At 38.4% G+C, this 14,490-nt stretch overlaps 1 protein-coding gene across 7 annotated transcripts in view; it reads right to left on the reverse strand.

Annotated features, from left to right (window-relative positions):
- The window catches only part of LOC139145677 (uncharacterized), a 59,329-nt gene that overhangs the window by 15,750 nt on the left and 29,089 nt on the right, over positions 1 to 14,490 (reverse strand). For 5 of the 7 annotated variants that reach the window (XM_070716972.1, XM_070716974.1, XM_070716971.1 and 2 more), the window contains exons 1-2: positions 3,660 to 5,924; positions 2,530 to 2,621 (exon numbers count right to left, since the gene is read on the reverse strand). In XM_070716972.1, coding sequence (XP_070573073.1) covers positions 2,530 to 2,621; positions 3,660 to 5,334 — 1,767 coding nt within the window. In that variant the 5' untranslated portion in view covers positions 5,335 to 5,924. Of the gene's footprint in view, positions 1 to 2,529; positions 2,622 to 3,659; positions 5,925 to 14,490 lie in introns of those variants that run through there. The other 2 variants (XM_070716976.1, XM_070716975.1) reach the window with 1 other exon arrangement.

Genomic DNA, 14,490 nt, shown 5'->3' on the forward strand with positions numbered 1-14,490 from the left:
TATAGCCTTGCGGCTTTTTAAAATCCCTGCAGAAGTTTGAAAGGGAATGACAAGGAAGTTTCCAAAAGGAGACTTTTCACTGTTGAGTTGCTGTTTTATTGTCAAGCAAACACATTCTTTTGGACTCTGAGATATCAAATGCAGACCTATCTCTGATTCAACTTTCACTGTTTGCTTCCAACATAAACAGCAAACACAGTGCCTATCTTTTCTACCAACTTCAAGTGGTCCCTGCTGACTACTTTCACTTAAGTTTGGCATAAAAAACCCTTTTTCTCTCTTTAATTTCAAACACAATGGAAAGAAATCTATTAAAGTCAGCTTCCTTCATCACAAAATATCCTTGTACAAATGAAACATCGGAATCCCAAGTCACCAAGAGAGAAATCAATTAAGCTAATAGCAACAATGAAGTTATATAATGTAATAGTCCTGGCTACTACATAATTAATGCAGCTATTTCTCTTAACTGCGGGTCATATTTTATTTAAAGCAATGCTTCCACAGAGACTTGGTGCAGATGTCTTGTTGTGCGCCGTAAAAATAAAACGTGATTGCTACTACTACGTAATTGACAAGGTCCCTTTCAGAGTGTGTTTTGAAATGTCATTACGACAAGCTAATTTGATCAATGTTTATTGCCTACTCTTGTGAAAACTGCTGGTGCTCACAGCGTTCCTAGATTGCCACTTGGTCAGTCAGGAAAGACCCCGAGGCTATTTTGACATCCAAGCTGCACTCAGCCAAAACTACATCGGCAAATATTCTAAACAAACAAACACTTTCTACTGGTATACCATGTTGCTGATTTTACCGATCAGATTTTGTCTTTCCATGCAAACAAGATTTCAAAATCCTTTCAGCTTTTACAACAAAAAACAGGATGGTTGAACAGTCTCATATACATTACGTTTACTTTTTTGTACGTGGCACACAAGTTTTGTAGATAAAATTGTAGATAAAAAGAACCGACTCATTTGAGTGTCTGGATAGAACACACAAGGGAATAGCTTAATTAGTTATCGAGTTGATAGTAGAGACCGAAGTTAATTAGGACAGCACTCTGACTAAACAAACCATAATACAACGTATACGTACTGATGCCAATCTGTCTAGACACACAAGGATAAACAGTGGAGTGGAGTGTTACATGATAGTATTTCATTGAAATGAGTTGGTTCTTTTATCTACAATGTATCTACAAACTTGTGTGGGACGTACAAAAAAGTAAACGTAATGTATATGAGACTGTCCAACCATCCTGTTTTTTGCTGTAAATGGCACCAGCACACTTTATGAAAGCTGCTCATGTTTGGCCTATTCTTGAACAGAGAAGTACGATATCATCATTTGAAAAGGCTTCTCTCAGTCTTTTTAAAACTGTCATTTGTCAGTTTGTTTGTGCTTTTTTTACTGCATCAAACTGACATAAAATTCCTAAAAGTCACCACTTTGTTTTTTCTCTAATTACACAATTATTTTTTTGGAGTCACAAAGTTGATAGCCCATTTTTAAGAACATATATTTATAGAAAATTGAAGAGACAATGACTTTAATTTGACTGTTTTTGGCCCATACATTTTGAAAGGTTTTTTCATGTCAAAACATGACATGACAATGGTAGATGATTTCTCTCATTTCAGGGAAAAACTCAAAAGACATGATGTGCATGGCAACATTGAATTATTATAATTACTTTTTAGTATTGATACAGTGTTTAGTTACCATGGCTATAACATCTGCATAGCGTAATTATGTAAAAATTAGCTCATGGGAAATGCTGTCACTCGGGCTGATTAATTCTGAGATTTGCAAAATTTCATGTAAATTAACAAGACAGAGCAAGATTTCAGAAAACATTTTCTGTTACAGGCCAAAACTGTGGCATGTGGATTAAACTTGCCTTAAGGTAGAATGGGCCAAGGGACATGTGTTCGTGCTTTCAAATTTTATCAATTATTTTCTGATCTACCACTTGTAGGGGCCCATTTTAAAGCTCTTGGAGAAAGAAAAACTCTCACCGTCTTAGTTTTTTGAAGACCGAAATTTTTTCACCCATAGAGTTAAAACAGGGATGGTGCCCATTTTGAATTCCAAATATCGCAAAATGTTGGGTAATTTGTTTCACTGGTTCCAAACTTGCATGGTGACCCCTGATTTTTATTGTTGATTTGGTGAGAGAATGGTTGAAAGTTTCATTCAGGAAAGTTTGTAAAAGTTTAAGTCTTTCACTTTTGAGGCACAAACTTGCCTTAACCTGAGCCAACAGTGATACATATTATACACATTAGCTTTCATGCATATATTGTGGTATTATTCCAATGTAGTGACCCAGATTTTGAAGTTTAACCCTGTCCTGACCAAACTTTTGGTAAAAGCCTAGTAGTGTTTCCTATGGCACAGTTGATTCAACATCGAGGTAAATGGTTGAGGTAAATATGCTGACAGAGTACCTGGAGGTGAAAACATTATGGTTGAAAACAAATAAAAGAAGTTTGAAATATTCAAGATGTTGTAAAAACAACTCACCACTTCACTGTCTATGAACAAGGACAGCATGCTATGACTGCGGCTGGAGTATTCATTGATATTATTGCTTCCTGTCTGCCGGTGACTTATGCCTGCGGAAGGTGAAAAAAAAAAGAAACGTAAACATAGATACCACCTATTGATATCTCATATACAGAAAAAAGTAGAAGAAAAACTGGGTAAAACCCGTTTTCAGTCACTGTTCAACACCGCGTTACCTTTGTGGATTCAATGTATCTTCTAATAAAGAGAAGATTAACCCTGGTATTGTCAGCCAAGATTTGGACAAAATCAGGGGTTGATTCATCAGAAACCAAATACTTTGAGAATATCAGGATTGTGAAGAATTACCCGGCAACTAGATTATTTCAAGGTTTGTCAGGACTTGAACTTTATAGGAGATGATACAATGGTTTGACTGTAATGTTAAAGACAAACTTTGGCTGTTAAGAAAATGTTGTGCCAAGTTTGTGGTAAATTTGAACCAGTTCAGACTTGTTAGATGACATTCAAAGACTTTTTTGAGGGCAGACACTGGAATTTACACTGCAAATCGGCTAATCCACTTTCAGTTGTCACTGTAATCACACATGAATAGCTGTAGTTGTACACAGCGTACGCCTCAACAAAAATCCCCCAGGTATTCACCCCATTTCCTGACATCATTAATTACAAGCTATGTCAATCCCGATTTGATCCACTGCTGAAAGAAAAGTCTAAGCCCAGAGATTTGCAGATTTCAAACTAAACACAGCTGCTAGATCCATAATTAACCTCCGGAGTCACCTCTGAAATATTCTGCTACTATGGGAGAATGACCAACTAAAATGATTACAATCACACCACAAAAACTGGGGAAAACTACTCTTTTGCCTTGGTAAATCTGTACTGTTTTGCAATCGTGTGAATTCCATTTTCCTTGCCAACAGTTTCTCAGCAAAATGTTTTTATAAACGGCTCTTTTTTAGTTATTTTCTGATGATTAATATCACTCTAAATGGAGGATACTCACATAAAATGCATCAGAAAACAGTTTGACTGAAAAGAAATTCAACATTTTTAGTTGAAAGAATATTATAAAGTTTGCTGTTTTGCTTAAAAGATCATAGTCACTATAAAAATCAACCCACCAGCACTAGGCTTATTTGCTACTTTGACATTCTCCAGCACTTTTTCAGTGCCAACAAAGTTGACCACAAACTCCCTGGCACTCGTTTGTAAGTCACCGAGTTCAAGTTTAAATGGGCCGGTAATTTCCCCGGATTCAGTCTTGGCCCAGCAATAGTAGACTTCAGGCATGGTTTGCACAGCGGCATCCTGGGTGTTCATGCTCAATGCCCGGGACACAGATACTCCTTTGTTTTTACCCAGAACAAGGGGCGTATCTCCCACTGGAACTCTAGTCTGTGGCTTGGACGTATCATTCTTTGGAAAAAACTCTTCAACCTCTGCCAGGAAATTCTCAGTCTCTTCATCTGCCTTTTCAACATCATCCAGAGCATCATGAGCAGAATTTTCCCCATTTTCAGGTTCATCATCAATGTCAAAACTCTTGTCATCCTCTGTGTCACTGGATTCAAAAAATTCATATTTCTTGAACCATTCCCCATCACTCATTCGTGGTGACTTGACCTTGGGAATGGTAGACTTGGTCTTCTTTGGAGGTTTCTTGCCCTTGGAAACATTTTGCTTACTATGTGAGGCATGGTGGTAGTGATGTTGTCCTTGGCGGCTATGGCTGTGACTGTGAACTTTCTTTTCTTTGGAATTTGCCTTTGGTTTGGGTTTTCTTTCAGTTTTCTTTGGAAGTTCCTTTTTGACTAATGCCCTGTAACCATCATCACCGGAAAATTTCTGTTCCAGTTCTTCGATCCGTTTCCTTCTTAAGGTTTCGTATTCCATACTCATGGGACTGATTCCTTTCACTTTTTCTTGTTCCATCTGTTCCTCACCGGATAACAGATCCTGAACTCTTGACACCCTGTCCTCAGTGCCGGGGTCAAGTCCAAGTTGTTTGGTAACATTGTCAATGTGTCTCTTTCTCTGTTTATCATACTGAGCACTCTCTGGACTCACTTGTCTCTTGCTTGAAGTCCTCGCTTGAAAGTTGTCAGAGTTCTCATTGATGGCCTCCAGTTCCTGTGAAAACTTGGTTGCCCGAGTCCCTTGAGAGTATTGTGACAGACGAGATGTCTTACTGATGGTCCGTTCCTGTGACCTGACTGATGGCTTTCTCTGAGCGCTAGCTTGTTGGGATTTCATGTCCAGTTGGGTGGCTCCACGAACAAAAATCTTGTCCAGCTCCTTGGCAATATTATCAATCCGTCTCTCCCTGACTGACTCAATGTCAACATTCTCAGTCTTGTTTTCTTCTGAGTCCTTGGATAAAGAAACGTAAACATCCTCATCGCTGTTGTTAGCACTGTCTCGCTGGGCTATCAACAAATTATCTAGATTGCCTGCAATTTGCTCTAATCTCCTCTTTCTCTGTTGTGCTGTCTCCACAGTTTTTAACTTATCACTTTTCCGATTTCTCCTGGCATCGCTCTCTTCCAATTTTTCCGCAATCTGCTCAAGCCGCCTTTTCCGCTGTTTCTCGTATGCCAGACTGCTGGGGCTCAGATTGGCTTTCCTCCTGTCTACCTGCCTGGAAATCATCATGCGAGAGTCAGCACGGATCACATCTTCCAACTGCCGTGCCAGTCTGTCACTCCGCTGCTTCATTTCTTCATCAAAGTCGGCCACAGACTTCCATAAGTCAGCTCTTTCATAGAGCCTCATGGCCTGGCCTGCTTGAAAACTCATCTTGGAGAACTAAGACAGTCAAAATCAAATTAAAAGTGCATCATTTCCAAAAATCCGTGATTGATAAATTCACGTCTTCTCCTTTTAAGGACGCAGATCATTATTGTTTCTTAGTTCTGATTATAAGATTATTGCCTGTACACTCATTGTAGTGTATGATCACTACTGAACCTCACATTGCAACTATTACAGGTCTTCCCACACAGTCACATACAGCTCTGCTGAATAAACTCGTCCTTGAGAACATATACCAATAGTGGGTGATGATTATCTTCTGCTTCAAGGTAGATTTTCTTGATTCTCAGGGTTCATCAAGGTCTATGAAGGCAAGCAGGCTAGTTTCTGCAACTCATCGCCATTAGCCATCAAGTATTGATGATATGGTGACAACACACATCTTCATCTTGGTATCTCTGTTACGTTCCATTATACGTACAAAACTATTGAAGCACTTGTCATCCTTGGACTCACGTATTCCACATACTGATTGAAAGTTACTCTGGTGAGATCTGAATGATTTAAACTGTACAATATTTTCTACAAAATGCAGAACTCTGGGAAAGCGAGGTCGGTATCTCAATAGTGAAAACTACAACAAGCCAAGCAGTATTTGAATAATCAATACAAGTAACACACTTACCTAGTAACTAGAAAACATCAATAATTAGAACAATGGCAAAAACAACAATATGGGCCCTCAATTGCCAAAAATGCAGGTTTTTGACCAGAATAATATCAGCAATACAGTCAGATGCTCAGATAGGGTTAGTTTCATCAACTGAGCACACAGCACTCAAGTTGCAGTCTATTAGCTTTGGTTACAAAGCTAAGACGACAAATGTGTTAGCTAAGTGACGTTACGTAATCAATGCAAAGTGAAAGCTGTCAGAATAACTCCCCATTCCACTCGGAGTGGAACAGCGAGCACGGCGGCTTACAGGTAAAAGTATTGACATTCTCCATTGTGCACTCCATGCACAATGCAGTCAGGCCTCAGGAATCAGGTAATAGACTGAATGTGATCGCATGTCCTACATACAATTGCCTACTTTCACATCACAACTATTACTTCCAGTGCTCATCTACACACGTATGTTTAAAAATTGTGTAAATTTGAAACAGACTCAACAGGTGTCTCGTCATCATCATGATAACATCAATGATGTCTGTATCAATTACATGAAGATTATTGCTAAGTGTAGACATTGATTACCAATTATCAAAGAGTACTTAGAAATTATTATCAAAATAATTTAGAGAGGCTCAATAAATCACACACTTATGTATGTCTCTGTCGTATTTATATTTGAACTGGATCGTTCCATTGCCAGTAGTGGGTCCATCCCAGGACAATGGGTGAGTGAATGAATGATATACAGTATCAGGTGACTCATTCAGAGCAGTACACATGGATCTACAATACACATTAAAGATACATCAATTCAAAGTACATGCCCCTCAAATGATACCCTTGAACAAACTTATATACAGGACACTGAAATACTTGTGAGGTCAATAATACATTTCACACAGTCTATCTAAAATAGTTTGTATGTTTTGTGACAACACCATCTGTAGGATTCGGCTACAGTTGTCCCTGTGTGGGAAAACTTTAATCACTTGTCCAATCTCACGCCCTTGACCAAACTCAGCAACTAGGCAACGGATAAGACAGTCTGTCAACTGCAATCTGATAAGTCAAGTACATCACTGTCTGCCATAGTAGCATGATTGTGTGTTTACTTGTTTGTCTTTTAACCTAGTTTTTGTGCCTGTGAGTCAAGGTATTTCTGTATACTCCTGCACACTTCTCCATCAAGTCAAACAAAGATGAGAAAAAGCAAGCTGGGCTTGGGGAAAACCAAATTCCATGCAGAGACGGGACCTTAAATGTCAAGACCACTATGGAATGTTTGTGGGATTCTGCCTCCACATTTTTATTCTCTCATAATCCATTCTAGACAACAGTTGACATCTCAAATACCCAATACTAGGCATACCATGGACTTTGGTGGATCTCTAATCCTTGCTAAGTCCTTCACCTCAGCCTTGCAAACACAAAGTCACTATCAACAGACATGTTCACATGCCTGCTCAATAAAACTCCCAGATTAGCGGAAGAAGGTGAAAGGTCTGATCTGATGAAGATTTGGATCAGCTGGCTGACAGTCTGACTTGCCTTCCTTTCATGGTCAGAAAAGACAATTACAATGTTATGTAAACAGTGAAGCAAACACAAAACAAGATCAACATCCAAGTCATGGGGCTTCCATTGATGGATGTAACCACAGCTGAACTATTTGTTTTCCACTATCTTTACACATCTACATGTAGCAAGACATAACTACACTCTTGTGTCTACCTGAGATTCACGGATGAGAAAGGCTCCCGTATCTGAGGCAATTTTTTTGTCATCCCCTCCCCACGCTACCCTCCTCCTCAGGAGGTGACAGTTCAGGGAAATTTGTACACACAAAAAAAAAGACTTACAAAGTTCAGCGAAGCCACTTCCTTTTATCTGACCACCTGACGTGTTTTAGTCTAATGAACTCCATTACCTCGTCTGTTTAAACTGTTGCCAAGACTGTGTATTGTCACTGTAAATTGCTGAAAAGTACTTTTACTTATTTAAAACTTTTGTCGAGCTGCAACCACAAAGCTGAAAACACTCAAGTTAAACCAAATAACGGTGGTTAAGTTTCTAAAGAACAATTCCATTAGCCACAGAGCAAAGTTCAGAAAGCTGAAAGTTTGGGCAAAAAATTCCAAACCTGTGCACTGTTTGATTTGGTGGCTTGTTTCTTGTACAGAGTAACCTTTCAACTTTGAATTTCAAACTGTGAAACAAGCTCATCTCTGTCCGTGTATTTTCATCTTCTATCTGTTTTCTTATCACAGACTTTTATCACACCATAGACTGGCTAAGTCATGAATGAGGAACTTCTATATCCTTGTTTGAAACGATAAAGCTGTTGAATTGTCCTCCTTAACTGCAACCTCTATTTACTAGAAGTGTCACACTTAAAGTTTAAATGGTTTTCAGATATGTGAAGCAATTTGTCAGATTTCTCCTTTGAGAGCACTATTTGGTTTCAGAGGTCACCGAGGCTTTCAGAGCGTGTTCTAGTCGGCATCTGACCCGTGATTTGTGAGTCTGATTGCTAATTGGGATTCACTGGCTAACAATAATCACTAGGTGCAGGCACAATACCGAGAGATGACCCGGAGGCTGGGATGATCAGTCAAGCTTGAAGGGAAAATAAAAGAGATTCACAATACACCATTTTTTTTGTTTCCATCGGAGTTTTTTTGAAAAGACAGCCGTGATAAATCAAGTGTGCCTGTTGCCATGGCAACCCATACAGAACAGGTGTATACCTGTGTGCGTGTGTGAGTACTCATACCTGTCGACGTTGAAAGTTTGTTGGTGGGAAAGAATTGTCAATGCAAGGCCGACTTAGTTTTGTGATGTACAGACGACTGAATGACTTCCTGACATGGATATGAGAGTTGGATCCTTGGTAACACAGACAAATCTCAAGTGTAAACATGCCATTCTCTATATCTTCTTAGATTTGCAAAACCTCCCAAGTTGCCACATTCTTACTTTTTAACTTAATTCCCTGGAAACTTTTCCTTCTTTGTGATGGGAAAATGGAATTTGACTGTTGAACAGAGGCAAGATAAACATTTGGTTCAGTTTAGACATCTAGGATAAGACAGGCTAGGCATGTTCACTTTCATGTCCCTGTAACACAACTATACCAGTCTGTGATTGGTATGTTGTTTCCCCTCAGGCAACTCAACACTATCAGATCACAGGTCTATCATTGAACACATACATCTACTGGCAAATCAGAAATTTATCAATCTATTTTTAGCCATCTCATTTGAAACACTTGCTCTACCACTCTGAGTCCAGGAACGTTACTGACTCTGGTAAAACTGAGATGCCCCTCTTTGATATGTTGTTACTATCATGTAACAATTGCTGTTCTCAAAGAACTAGCTACCAAAAACCAGAACATGGTTCACAGGTAAAACCTTTGTCACAAAGAGGACACGCCACACTATACACAACATGACAAAGTTTTCAACCAAAAGAGCTCTATTGCCTGTGTGATCCAAGGCTCGTATCTTTAACCATAAATCATATCTGCACTGCATAATCACGTAATTTGTGTACATTTTGAGATGAACTCACCTTATAGCCCTACATGGACACAGGAAAAAAAAGATGTCAGCTACACAACTGATATCAGTAAAGCAACTCCACATGACAGGTTATTTATTCAGGAGCTTGTGACCTTTGACCCAAGGACAAGACTCAGACCGACCGTCACATCTTGCTGTCATGACGTCCAAAGTTAAAAGATAGGATCATTCATTATATAGTTGTGACTGGAGACTATACGAATCATATGAGTTTTCCGACAAGACAACAAGACAGTGCGTAAAAGTATACAAACCAAAAGTATCACCATGATACAAAAAGTATGAAAACACTTGTCTTCAACCCATTTTTTTGCTCTTTCTAGAACTGTTTTGATGTATTCAATTTAGGAATTTTCAAAAAACTGAAATAAGGAAACTAATGATTTTTTCCCCTTCCACTATTGAACAAAAATGAATATATCAATACCCTTTTGACTTTCTTGGAAAATTCTTTCTAAGGCAATTAATTTTCAAACAATTTAACCATATATTTGTAATGGAGCACATACAGGTGATTGCACAAAATGTTGATAATTTCATGTTTTTAGTCTGTCGCCATTCCACATGTATAATACAATATTGTGTTATTGGGAAATATCATAACCTTTTACACACCTGTGCCTGTTTGGGGGCTGAGCCAGTCTCTAAGAAACAGTATCAGTGAAAACACTTCATGATGGTCAACAAGCATTGAAAGTTGATGGTCAAGCCACGATAGATGTACTATTAGGTTGGCAGTGGGCAAAGAGAGGATGACCTTTGACCCTGACACTGTGATTTGTTTGTTTCGTTGCTATTTATTACCACGGGGACTGTATTACCAAAGTTGATGAAACATTCAGATATTGATTTGAATGCCAGCATCACTGCAATCATGTATGTGCTACTCTCATCATTCATCTGATAAAGCAATCTCCAGCTTGACACTGTCATATAAATCAACTATTTAACCCTGACTCTCGGTGTACTTGAAAGCCACACAACCTCAAAACTTGAAATAAAGGGACCAACACATCACACGCATGATTAATTCTGACCTCAATAAAAAAATATTATTATTGATGTGTATGTTGTATATTAGGATCTGCATTTTTTTGCATATTTTCATATTTTCTGATATTCTTATGAGTTGAAATAGTTTGACAAAGTCACCAGCAACCAATTTATATGTTTTTGATTCCAGTACAAATACTTCATTGGGAGAAAATCAAAACAGATCCTCAACTTTCTATTCAGTTCTACTGCAGGAATCAGTAAAATACACTACCTGGTAGTTGTGAAGATAGAAGGAATTGCACGGGCCACTGGATACACTACCTGGTAGTTGTGAAGATAGAAGGAATTGCACGGGCCACTCAAACGCGTCTCTCCGCCATGAACACCAAATTAAATACAAAATGTAAAATCTAATACATACTGCAGACTGAACTCTCAAACCATGACACCAAACATAATAAAACGACCAAGATTTATGGTAAAACATGCACAGAAATGTAAAACACTCAAGTGTACCAAGTGTAGACACTGTCAGTCATCTAGGTGGCCCAACATGTCAATATTCATTTTAAAATTTGTGACTCAAAAAAAACACTGATCATAGGGAAGAAACCGTACTTTTTCCCTTGATTTTAACTTTCATGCTCATATTTCATAGCAATTCCATTACCAAAAATAGACAATTGATGTGGGCTATCAAACAGGTTGGAATTAATGTATTCTAAAAACATGATTTTATTGGTATTGTAATATTCACTGTTCAGTCTGTCACTGTCTTCTTGGTCACGCTGTGAGGCTTTCATTCTTTTTTGTCATTTACCGATCATTACCCTCTCTACCCGATGGTTCGGCCTAGACCCATTGTTATCAATGGTGATTATGGACCTGTCGACAGGGAATTGGGGGTGAACAAGTTTAAATAACAACAAATAAAACTTACAGAAGGCAACATTTACCAAAAACAGAAGACAGGACTTCAATCAGACCTGCCTACTGACATGCACAGCGTACTATTCAATGATTGATGACATCATACTACCGACAGGAGATTAAAAATGTCACAGTTCAAACAGGATTTTATCATGACAAGTAATCCATACCAGTGTAGTTTGTACAAACAATGATCATATGATCATTATGAATGAAAACATGATGACAAATTTCTGCAAAAAAAATCTCAGAGTGACTTTTTTTCATTGAAGGGTGGATTTAATTCACTGCTCGTTTACCATTTAGCTTTAATACAGATATAAATATGCCTACATCATTGTACAATGCTGATGTCTTCACAAACAGTAGCTGCCCATGAAAAAACCCACTGACGTTAGACATAATTCACAGCAAAGCACAATTACAGCTGAGGACAAACTTCAACATGCCCTGGCTCACTGGTTGTTTGACATAAAAACCACCTGTTGATCTGCCTGGTTTATCGACCAGGCTGAAAACTATGTTGATGAACTGTGCTATCAGTGCATCGATCAAATGTCAAACCAGGCCACCACATTACTTCCTTCTCAGTCTTTAATCTTTTCATAAAATTTCCCTGGGTGCAAACTTTGCCAATCCATGAGTATTAAAATCTGAAAAACATAATTTGGCAATCTGATAAAATATCTCCTTAAAAATATTCTTGAGTAGGACCCCATAAATGAAAATCTGAAAGACAAAAATGTCTTTCATGAAAAATGTTGTTGAACTAGGGCCATAGGTCCTGACACAGCAGAAGATAAGAATGATCCTTGCAGAATGTAACATTCCTGGCCCACATTATCTTTTTACCTATAGTGCATATTTGAACAGTTAACAGAGTTAATGCTTGGCTAGTGTTCTGACTGAACCTGTGAATGTCACATGATTTCTGAAAAAATTGCACATTGCCATTTGAAATTAAGCAACACATTTTAGAAGTCAACCAGAGTGAAAAGGTCACACTAAAATTCAATTTCTCTTCCCATATTTTCTAGTCAACTTCACAGAGATGTATCTGTGTTCGTATTTCCATATCTCACACTGTGACTTGAAAAGACAACCACCGACCTTCAGAAACTTTGTCTCTACGTTGGTGACTGGCTGAGAACTAAACACTGACATTTCACCCTGGCCTTTACTCAAATCTGACCTGTTCATTCAATATTTGTTTAAGAGACCCATACAAGCCAGAAAGCCACACTACATTACCAGCATATTAACAATTTCAGCTGACCTGACAAATATTTACCGGAATGTTTTTATCGAAATTCACAAATCCACCAGCAGAAAGAGAAACCCACACATGCATGTTTACAAACAGAACCTCCAAGCATAGGATTGTTTTGAACTTGGGTATAATTTCAACTAGGATCACCTTGGCATGTTTGCCTGGTCAGGGTATTCAATACCATGGTTGTTTTGAATGGCAGGGTGGTATATCATGGCCAAATAATCACTCCCCCACCTCTCTTTACACACACAACAGAAGATTAAAGATAAGGTTTATCTGTGTAGTTGACATATTATTCTACAGTGTTTATTACATTGGTGTAGGTTATAATAGCTCCCTGCCTTACACATTAGTAAATGACCCAAGCACACCATGTAGGGGGGAAGTTTATAAACACCATTTGGTGCTCATAAATACAGAGGAAACACAAAAAAAAGGCAGCTATAAACTTGCTGGGTCCTAAAATCATCAGTATATACAAGCAAGTTTGAATCAAGGCAACACATGTCCCAGACCGAATACAATATACGGCTTGGCATAGACTTTGTACGTAGCTTGTATTAGGGGATTAGGAGTTTTTGTACTTTTCACTTTGGTGTGAGCTGGGATAAACAGCCCCAGGGCGTGAGTGCCCTGACCCCATAAGGAGCATTTAACCACAGTCAGAAGATCTGTCATCTCACGTTTCAACTCTTAAAGGTGGCACAATAAAAAATCAAAAAAAAAGGAGAGAGTGATTACTTTGTGCACATACCAATTCAAAGGCACTGGTTACGCTTTACACACACTACACTCCCCCCATAGACTACTGTGATTGAGTTACAATACTGTTTGTAACATTGAATACACAGTGGTAAAGTTCCATTTTGTACAGCAGAAGTTCATGTACTGATCATTGTGAATGGAAATCACATCACACTGTTCAAAATTTGTATTGTTTCCTTCAGTTTTGATACAAAGAACAAGAAATCTGAATTTCCTTTTTTTCATAGTCATGATGTTTTCCAAGATATTGCACCACATGACTCGGGTAAGTTTCCAATGCAGGGTATTTTAATACTGCATTTGATGGCTGAATAAAGTGATTTTAATGAATTTCTCTTCAATGAATCAACCAGAAGTTTGATTGATTGACAAAAGTAAATTTTACACATCCATGTACTGCAGTATTTCAACTGTTCATATGTACATGTGAACATTTTAGACACAGCAGTGAAACTGTTACAGAATCCATCACTTGAACAAATTTTCTTGCACCAGTGAGTTCAACTGAAGAGTAACAACTCAGAATTTACAAAACATCCTGGGAATCCAGCTATCCCCTCTCATGCAGGACCTCAAATCCTTGAAATCCTGCATGAGCTCCTCCTACAGAAACTTAATCCTCAAAGACGGAAAAAACTTTCCATAGAAAGGGACATGCTGACCCTTTGTTTATAAGTTTCATGCTCAGGAGGACATTGTCAACACTCATGCATGACGACCACTTGATGTGTTTATAAAAGTGGATGAACACACTCCAAAGTCCCTGCTGGAATGTACATCTGACCTGCCGGCGGATTTTCACAAAAACGCTGTTGTCATGCTCCGTAGCTTCCACAACTTGCAATATGCATTTCTAAACCCCTTGGTTAAACTTCAAAACTGAATAACAAATATGGATGCATCACAGCCTCATGGTCAGCAGGATGTGACCTGTAACTTAACCTTTATATCCTTAAAACAATCTATATGTCTTTTGT

Source organism: Ptychodera flava, chromosome 12 (assembly GCF_041260155.1).
Source record: "Ptychodera flava strain L36383 chromosome 12, AS_Pfla_20210202, whole genome shotgun sequence".
Classification (NCBI taxonomy): domain Eukaryota; kingdom Metazoa; phylum Hemichordata; class Enteropneusta; family Ptychoderidae; genus Ptychodera; species Ptychodera flava.